This window comes from Salvelinus sp. IW2-2015, unplaced genomic scaffold, assembly GCF_002910315.2.
Source record: "Salvelinus sp. IW2-2015 unplaced genomic scaffold, ASM291031v2 Un_scaffold4255, whole genome shotgun sequence".
NCBI lineage: Eukaryota > Metazoa > Chordata > Actinopteri > Salmoniformes > Salmonidae > Salvelinus > Salvelinus sp. IW2-2015.
The window spans coordinates 23,726-34,111 of NW_019945526.1; the positions used below are offsets into that span (position 1 = coordinate 23,726).

General features: G+C 41.4%; 1 protein-coding gene across 1 annotated transcript in view; it reads left to right on the plus strand.

Annotated features, from left to right (window-relative positions):
* The window catches only part of LOC139026263 (zinc finger protein 180-like), a 17,906-nt gene extending 7,776 nt beyond the window's left edge, over positions 1-10,130 (plus strand). The window contains exon 3 of the mRNA XM_070441559.1: positions 8,216-10,130. Within this exon, the coding sequence (XP_070297660.1) occupies positions 8,216-9,225 (1,010 nt within the window). The 3' untranslated portion in view covers positions 9,226-10,130. The remainder of the gene's footprint in view (positions 1-8,215) is intronic.
* Positions 10,131-10,386: the final 256 nt, after the last annotated feature.

A 10,386-nucleotide genomic window follows, 5' to 3' on the forward strand; every position in this document is an offset into this window, starting at 1 on the left:
GTTGATCTTAATTTCGCAATATTTATTCTTATTATCCATGGAACCGCTGGCCCACTCAATGCGTAAATCGAAGGAAATAACACCATCCCTCAAATATACTGATCACTTCATCGCATATTATACGCAGACAATATTTACTATATCTAGACAATGTATCTCTCAAATCGATCCCAACGCATTGAAGATCGTAGACAAATTCAGCTTCATCTCAAGTTATAAAAATGAATCTAATCGAATCAGCCCTACAGCCTCAAGACCCGGATGAAAGACTCTACTTATGGAATCCCATCGTTTCATATCAGCCCTACAGCCTCAAGACCCGGATGAAAGACTCTACTTATGGAATCCCCAGTCTTCATATCAGCCCTACAACCTCAAGACCCGGATGAAAGACTCTACTTATGGAATCCCCACGTTTCATATCAGCCCTACAGCCTCAAGACCCGGATGAAAGACTCTACTTATGGAATCCCCATCGTTCATATCAGCCCTACAGCCTCAAGACCCGATGAAAGACTCTACTTATGGAATCCCCATCGTTCATATCAGCCCTACAGCCTCAAGACCCGGATGAAAGACTCTACTTATGGAATCCCCATCGTTTCATATCAGCCCTACAGCCTCAAGACCCGGATGAAAGACTCTACTTATGGAATCCCCACGTTTTCATATCAGCCCTACAGCCTCAAGAGACCCTGGATGAAAGACTCTACTTATGGATCCCCATCGTTTCATATCAGCCCTACAGCCTCAAGACCCTGGATGAAAGACTCTACTTATGGAATCCCACCGTTTCATATCAGCCCTACAGCCTCAAGACCCTGTGAAAGACCTACTTATGGAATCCCCATCGTTTATATCATCCCTACAGCCTCAAGACCTGATGAAAGACTCTACTTATGGAATCCCCATCGTTTCATATCGGCCCTACAGCCTCAAGAGACGCTGATGAAAGACTCTACCATGGAATCCCCATCGTTTCCTATCAGCCCACAGCCTCAAGGAGCCTGATGAAAGACTCTACTCATGAATCCCATCGTTTCATATCAGCCTACAGCCTCAAGAGACCCTGATGAAAGACTCTACTTATGAAAATCCCCATCGTTTCCCATTTTAAAGTATATGGGAGTAGATATATTGCCTTCCTGAGATTAAAACCAGATTGACAGAAAACTTTTCTCTCTTCTAGGCAACTAGCATTTCATCCCCATCCTAGATTGGTTTAGACATGATTATTCTGCCCTTTGTGGTGATTGAAACATGGTGTCTCCTATTGCCCGGGAGGTGGTCTCCACTGATATACCCCTAGATGTATATGGTGTCTCCTATGTCCTGGAAGAGATGGTCTCCACTGATATATCCCTTAAACAATGTAATATGGTGTCTCCTATTAACCTGGAAGAGGTGGTCTCCACTGATATATCCCTTAAACAATGTAATATGGTGTCTCCTATTACCTGGAGAGAGGTGGTCTCCACTGATATATCCCTTAAACAATGTAATATGGTGTCTCCTATTGTCCTGGAAAGAGGTGCTCCACTGATATTCCCTTAAACAATGTAATATGGTGTTCTCCTATTGTCCTGGAAGAGTGGTCTCCACTGATATACCCTTAAACAATGTAATATGGTGTCTCCTATTGCCCTGGGGGAGGTGGGCTCCACTAATATATCCCTTAAACAATTGTAAACGACTCTTTGGTCCTATTATTGCTCACACAATTTCTATTTGGCGCAAAATCCAAATGTGGAATCCGTATCCTTACCGATAATCATGGACAGTAATGGTTTGAGAACATTGCAAGATTTGAAGAAGATACACGTTACCAGGCAACTCTTGTTTTCTATATTTACAATTTAGGGCAGAATATGGAGTCCTTTGGGAACCCAACTACCGAGACTATCCAATGATGGGATTTATTAATAAGTCATTTCGGGAGCCCAGATAATTTCTCTCTATAATACATAAACAACTTTTGTAAAGCTCATATTCTGCCATTAAAAAAGTATTGTCCACATATCTAATTTAATCCGAACAACCCTTTAACTGGAACAGAATATAGAAAAATAGGACCTTAGCATCCCGTAATGCGAACATTTTATTTATACATTTTACATTGGTTCAGATTATCTAACACCAAGGAAACGTTTTACGTTGAATCGTTCACTGTGCCCCCTAAATCAGGTAAGCACATTCCTTCATATGATGTGGAGTACCCTGCAGTTAAATGCTTCTGAGGCAAAGTTACAAATGTATTTCAAAGTGCATGAATATATATTCAGCGCTGTTGCATGTATTATGTTACTTAACGATGATAGCCCTTGAATCTCTCAATCACTCCGAAACGATTACTGCTGGCAGGCAGGACTGCTGTGAAAAATGTTTAGGTCTCTAAGATGGCGACCACCTCACACTCTCTTCCCATTTAACAATGGATACAGTTCCTGTTTGAAGTTATACCATTAAAATATCTACAGCGAGAATGAATGGTGCTCCTCAACTGAGGCCAGGACAAATATACTTGACTCTGTAAAGAGCAATCTCAGCTAAAGCCCCACACATACAATCCAGTTATTTAGACTTTGGTACTTTTCTTTGCTTTCAGGCCCATGGTGAAGGGGTGTACAGGGGGGGGGCAGGCCCCGTGGTGAAGGGTGTTACAGGGGGGGGGGAGGGGGGCAGGCCCGTGGTGATAGGGTGTTTACAGGGGGGGGGGGTGGTCTGGTAGTTTGGGCCTGGGGTAGTGTATGTAAGGGATGATAAGCTGGGGGGCTAGGTGGGAGGGAAACATGGTTTCTGGCTGTGGGAGGGAGATGTGGGCGGGTGGTGGGGACTGGGTAACGTGTTGGTTATTCTTTTTATGCAAACTCTTTGATTGTTTTGTATCTGTAAACCAGTCAGGATGTTTAGTCTTGTTTGTTTGTAACAAAATAAAAGTTTGGTCACAAAAAAAAGAAACAGTCATAATAATATCAATTAATGTGAGTTTCAAAGTTCATTGTTACATAGCAGAGCTCTATAAATACTAGAGTAATGTCTATGTCTTCAGGCTGAACAAGAGTCTATAATACTAGATAATGTCGATGTCTTAGCTGAGGCAGAGCTCTAATAATAGATAATGCATGTTTATAGACTGAGGCAGAGAGCTTTAATAATAGATAATTGTCAATGTCGTTAGGCGCTGATGCAGAGCTCTAATTAATAGATTTAATGCATGTTTACAGGCTGAGCAGAGCTCGTAATAATAGATTATGTATGTTTTAGACTGAGCAGAGATCTGATAATAATAGATAATAGCCATGTTTCATTACACCTGAGCAGAGCCATATATATTTAGTCTTCAGGCTACAACTCTATATAAGATAATGTCATTACTGGCAAGCCTTAATCATGATGGCTGTTTATAGGCAGTGCGAGTGCTTCTTTAATAATAGATAATGCATGTTTTTGGCTGAACAGAGCTTATAATAATAGATAAATGTCAGTTTAATAGCTGAAGACAGAAGTCTATAAATAATAAATATTGATGACTACAGTATTTCAATCAAATGTCAATTGGATGCATTCGATCCATGTGGTTGCGTTTTGTGTTAGCTCGCCACTGTTTAATGGCGTACACTCTTACATCGTAAGATAATAATAATAAATATTATAATATTAATAATTAATATTAATAATAATAATTCTATACTATAATATTCCCACAGTAGAGTACACATTTTTTTTATTTTTTTATTTAACCTTTATGTAACCCAGGATCTGTCAAACACGTTCTTCATTTACAATTGGCGACTGGCCAAGATAAAGCAAAGCCAGTTCGACACATACAACAAACACATAGTTACACATTGGAGTAAAACAACATATAGCAATAAACAGTGAAAAAAAAAATAAGTCTATAACCAATTGTGAGCAAGTGAGGTGAATAAGGGAGGTGAAGGCAAACAAATATATGTATAAATAAATTAAAAATATAAAAAGCCATGGGGCGAAGTGAGTAACAACACAGCAAGTAAAAGTAAAACAACTAAAAAACACGGGAGATGGTTGGTTTGCAGTGCGAAGAAAGTGCAAAGTAGAGACAGAAATAATGGGGTGCCAAAGGAGCAAATAAATTAATAAATAAATACAGTAGGAGAGGTAGTTGTTTGTCTAAATTGTAGGAATGGTTATGTACAGGTGCAGTAATCTATGAGCTCTTCAGACAGCTGGTGCTTAAAGCTAGTGAGGGAGATAAGGTGTTTCCAGTTGTGCAGAGATTTTTGTAGTTTGTAGTATAGAACTTCAGTGAATGCCCCGTTATAAAACACACATTGATTTAGTGCCCATTATTTAAGATATACTCCACTGTGTTAAATCAGATGTCCATCTCACTGGTGTTAATCAGATCTCTATTCTCACTGGTGTAATCAGATCTCTATTCTCGACTGGTGTTTAATCAGATCTTCATTCCTTCTCTTCTTTTCCTCCTCTTTCACTTAACAGTATCTCATCCTCCTCCCCTTTCACTTGTTTTCAACTGCAGCCTCTTCTTTCACTTGTAACATCCTCCTCTTTCATTAACACGTCTTCCTCTTCTTCGACAGTTACATTCACCGCCTCTTTCACTGAAACGTTCTTCCTCTTTCACGTAACAGCCTCACCCTCTACTTCCTTTTTAACATTAACAGCCTACCTCGTCCTTCTTCTTCCACGGAGCTTCTTTCTCCGTTCCAGCAACCTCCTCTTCTTTAGCTGGTGGGAGTAGGATAGTGAACTCATGGTCAGGAACGTTAGACTAGCCTAGTGCAAGGCTAACTAAAACAGCTAGCTAGCTGACAACGTAAGTATTAAAGTACAATAAGTAATAGGTAAATGTCGCAGACAGTGTGTTTTTAAACCTGAGGTAATATACACACCAAATTGTTTAGCATTTACCGGTTTTATGTGGCTAGCAAACAACCGAGGTGGTTTAATCAGTACACCTGTTTCCTTGTTTAAGAAGTGTCCCGTCCCGTCCACTAGATTATACGTCACGCAAGGACCGTCACCTGAAAGACTCACATCCCCATCTGTTGACTGGAGTGGTACCGCAGTTAAGGAAAATATTAAGTACATTTGTGTTATATTGGCTTAAAATATATAATGAAACTGATATGTTTTCTCTTACTTCTTACAGGTAATACTTTCCTAAACACATTATATAGAAGCTGAATTATAAATACATATTAAAACTGAATAAAATAAAACACAACGTGTAAAGTGTTGTTTCCGTGTTCATGAGCTGAAATAAAAGATTATCAGAAAGTATCCATATGCACACAAAAGCTGATTATTGAACCATTAGTTTCCATCCCTGTTAGTGAGAATTTCTCCTTGTTAACAAAACGAGAGGAGCTGATTGTGGACTTCAGGGAGACAGCAGAGGGAAGCACGCCCCCCAGCCACATCAATGGGACCACAGTGGAGAAGGCGGAAAGCTTCAAGTTCCTCGGCAGTACACATCACGACAATCTGAAATGGGCCACCCACACAGACAGGTGGGCTGAAAAAGTTTGGCTTGGCCCCAAGACATCACAAACTGTTAACAAAAGCACCATTGAGAACATTCGTTGGTGGTATCACCGCCTGGTACGGAACAGGACCGTCCGAACCGCAGGGCTCTCCAGAGGTGGTGCGGTCTGCCCAACGCAATCACCGGGGCCACACTGCCTGGCCCTGCAGGGACACCTACAGCACGCCGATGTCACAGGTAAGGCCAAAAAGACCAAGGCCATCAACCACCCGGAACCACAGCTGTTCACCCCCGTTATCATCCAGAAACAAAGTCAGTACAGTGCATCAAAAGCTGGACCGAGAGACTGAAAAAAACAGCTTTAATCTCAGGCCATCAGACTGTTAAAATAGCCATCCACTAAGCCCAGCCTCCACCCAGTACCCTGCCCTGACTTAGTCACTGTCATAGGATCACCTTGTCTGCTGCTTCAAGTGATTCTGAAATGAACAGAGCAGATATTTCCTGTTATAACTATGGCCGAGGGATTGTCATATAGTATTTTAATCATATTAATTACATGTTAGCCCATTCCCATATGTTCCAAGACAGACTATAATGGACATATCTTTAGTCTATCAAAAGCTTTTTTATGCATGAAGAAGAAAATACAGCCAGAGGAGCTGTTGTTTCTGATGAAGCATCTAAGATATGGAATAATCCACGGAGGATAAACGCTTTTTAAACAAACCCACTTTGGTTGGTATGGACCAATTTGGGTAGGTCTCGAGATGAGATGACAACATTTTGGAAAACAGTTTAATATCTGTGTTTAKCAAAGTTTGGGGGCGATAGTGAGACTGGGCAGCATCCTTGCCTTTTTTTATACKGATCAAAAATATAAACGCAACATGTAAAGTGTTGGTTTCATGAGCTGAAATAAAAGTTCCCAGAAATGTTCCATACGCACAAAAATATGATTTATCTTAAATTTTGTGCACAAATTGATTTATATCCCTGTTAGTGAGAATTTCTCCTTTGCCAAGATAATCCATCCACCTGACAGGTGTGGCATATTAAGAAGCTGATTAAACAGCATGATATTTACACCGCTGCACCTTGTGCTGGGGACAATAAAAGGCCCCTCTAAAATGTGCAGTTTTGTCACACATCACAATGCTATAGATGTCTCAAGGTTTTAGGGAGTGTGCAATTGGCATGCTGACTGCAGGAATGTCCACCAGAGCTGTTGTCAGAGAATTTAATGTTAATTTCTCTAACATAAGCCGCCTCAATGTCGTTTTAGAGAATTTGGCAATATGTCCAACCGGCCTCACAACCGCAGACCCACGTGTATGTCGTAGTGTGGGCGAGCGGGTTTGCTGATGTCAACGTTGTATTTTGGGCAACAGTGGACCTAATTGATACCAATATTTTTTAAATAGACCTCAGGAGGAATACCGTCCCATCCAGTTGATTTGCCTTTATTCGTGTTATCCAATACCCTTGAGTACCAATTCCATTTTGAGTTCATTGCGAGACCTTAGTTGAGTAGGTATCCACTTTAGAAGGGAGCACTGCAAGAGATTAATTAATCAGGTTTTAAGTAGTGGTAGTGGCCAACTCCTTCTGTTGTCTGGTGTTGAGAGCAGCCATGTTCCTTCCTCACAGTCTCTTGGAGAGTAGTGGCCAACTCCTTCTGTTGTCTGGTGTTGAGAGCAGCCATGTTCCTTCCCAGTCTCTTGGAGAGTAGTGACAACTCCTTCTGTTGTCTGGTGTTGAGAGCAGCCATGTTCCTTCCTCACAGTCTCTTGGAGAGTAGTGACCAACTCCTTCTGTTGTCTGGTGTTGAGAGCAGCCATGTTCCTTTCCCAGTCTCTTGGAGAGTAGTGGCCAACTCCTTCTGTTGTTCTGGTGTTGAGAGCAGCATGTTCCTTCCACAGTCTCTTGGAGAGTAGTGACCAACTCTTCTGTTGTCTGGTGTTGAGAGCAGCCATGTTCCTTCCCAGTCTCTTGGAGAGTAGTGGCCAACTCCTTCTGTTGTCTGGTGTTGAGAGCAGCCATGTTCCTTCACAGTCTCTTGGAGAGTAGTGGCCAACTCCTTCTGTTGTCTGGTGTTGAGCAGCCATGTTCCTTCCTCACGTCTCTTGGAGAGTAGTGGCCAACTCCTTCTGTTGTCTGGTGTTGAGAGCAGCCATGTTCCTTCCCAGTCTCTTGGGAGTAGTGGCCAACTCCTTCTGTTGTCTGGTGTTGAGAGCAGCCATGTTCCTTCCCAGTCTCTTGGAGAGTAGTGGCCAACTCCTTCTGTTGTCTGGTGTTGAGAGCAGCCATGTTCCTCACAGTCTCTTGGAGAGTAGTGGTCAACTCCTTCTGTTGTCTGGTGTTGAGCAGCCATGTTCCTTCCTCACAGTCTCTTGGAGAGTAGTGGCCAACTCCTTCTGTTGTCTGGTGGTGAGAGCAGCCATGTTCCTTCCCACGGGTGAAGTGTGAACGGACAGATTACGCTACAGTGAACCTCTCACACCTTAACATTGGGCTATGTGTTAACAGTTATTTGAAAAGATGTCCGTTATATTTCAAATATAGCCACGCATTCCAGAACCCAACCAGGATGTTCTAAAATGTTCTTCAAACTGAACTCAGGATTGTGAGAGCCTAGTCTGGATTAAACCCTAGGTATCATTCAGGTTTGTTTCAGGTCTTCAGTTTAGTATTTAACTTAATACTCTTTGTCTTTGGCAGGAGAGAGACAAGACTCTCACGCTGACAGCGAAAAGTGTCTTTCAGAAGAACCAGAGACATCCAAACCAGCAAGACGACGCAACTCTTCCCAATGTGGAAAGAGTTTTACCAAGTATGGGAGCCTTAAAAAGCATGAGACTACACACACAGGAGAAAAGCCCTACGAATGTTCGCAGTGTGGAAAGAGTTTTACAAGGYTATGGAACYTAAAAGAACATGCGAGGACACACACAGGGGAAAAGCCTCATCACTGCTCCCAGTGTGGAAAGAGTTTTATCCGGTTAAGCCACCTGAAAGAACACAAGAGAACGCACACAGGGGAGAAGTGTTATTACTGCTCCCAGTGTGGAAAAGGTTTTATCCAGTTAAGGAAACTGAAAATGCATGAAATGACACATACCGGGGAGAAGCCTTACCACTGCTCCCAGTGTGAAAATAGATATGTTTCATCAGGAGCCCTGAAATCACATAAGAGAACACACACAGGGGAGAAGCCATACCTCTGTTCCCAGTGTGGAAAGAATTTTAGCTGGCCAGGGCAACTGAAAGAGCAYGAGAGGACACACACAGGAGTGAAGCCTTACTATTGCTCCCTGTGTGGAAAGAGTTTTACCCATTTAGGGAACTTAAAAAGGCATAAAAGATCACACACTGTAGAGAAGCCGTATCAATGCTCCCAATGTGAAAATGTGTTTTTATCACCATGGGACCTGAAAAAACATGAGAGAACACACTCTGTAGAGAGGCCTTTCAAATGCTCTCAGTGTGGAAAGAGATTTATCCAGCGTTGTCATTTGAAAGCACATGAAAAAATACACACAGGCGAAAAACCAATGTGCTCGCATTGTGGAAAGAGTTTTACCCAGTTAGGGAGCCTAAAAGAGCACGAGAGGACACACACGGGAGAGAAGCCATACCACTGTTCTCGGTGTGGAAAGAGTTTTACCCGGTTGTGGTGCCTGAAAGCACATGAGAGAACGAAGAAGCTATGTTCTGACTTATGTTTTTGACTGAGAATGTGTTTTTGTTCATGTCACATAAAATCAACTTGGTTCGATGCTAGAATCCTTAGTTGCTGCCTACTTTTTTAAAACTTATAAATATACTCATTGATTCTTGATGAATATAACTTATTAAATGCCTCAAGAGCTTAGTTCAACTGTCATACTCAGATTTCAAAATACATGCTTGATTTGCTCCAATGTTTGTAAACAATGTAAATGTAAACAAACATTGTATAAGCCTCAAAACATAGTTAAAACTATAATTTTCATATTATGGAAGGTCAGTACTTGCATCCATAGCTCTGTCTATTAATTTGATAGTGGTTACATTTCTCCAGGCCCATCCCTCAGCCTTTTACCAAAACAGAGGCAGGGCGCCCGTTTAGTTATTGTTTCAACTAAGGATTCTAGCTTTAAAGGTCAAATGCAGCCGTTTTTWAAAATATCAAGTCATTTCTGGGTAATAATTAGGTACCTTACTTTGATTCTTTTCAATTAAAATTGTCAAAATAAAAATAACTTCTTAGCAAAAAGCAATTTCTCAAGCAAGAATATTGATAGGACTGAGTGGGGAGGGAACAACTGAACTGGCTGTTACTGGCAGAGAGGTTGTTGATAGGACTGAGTGGGGAGGGAACAACTGAACTGGCTGTTACGGGCAGAGAGGTTTTTGAACTCTCTTTCTTATTGATCTGATAACTAATTTACTGCCTATTGATGATATCAAGAACGCCAAAACGCCCTCCTGCCAAAACAGGCTGAAATTTCAGGCGGTCTTTTCAAACGGCTCTGACACTAAAAAGGCATGATCATAATTTTCACAGTATTATTCCATTAAGTATGTCAGTTTTAATAGCAAGCGCGACAGTTTCAATTTGTACGCTCTCTGTGATTAAATGGTCCTTTCCAAACTCTGCCTCTGGGTCTTCTATGTGTTTGTCTGTGTGACTGAGTGTACCTCATTCCTCTACACATCATCTATCGTTTACATTTCAGTTGCATCTATGTATCTTACAGAGTGTGGCTTTAAGGGAATATATGGTTCACATCTACATGTGAAACGAAACAACAATCCCTATTCCAACAGTATTTATCCGTAATGTACATATTCATATTGATGATGGACTGCAAGGCAGGATCAAATCAAGTTTATTTTATATAGCCCTT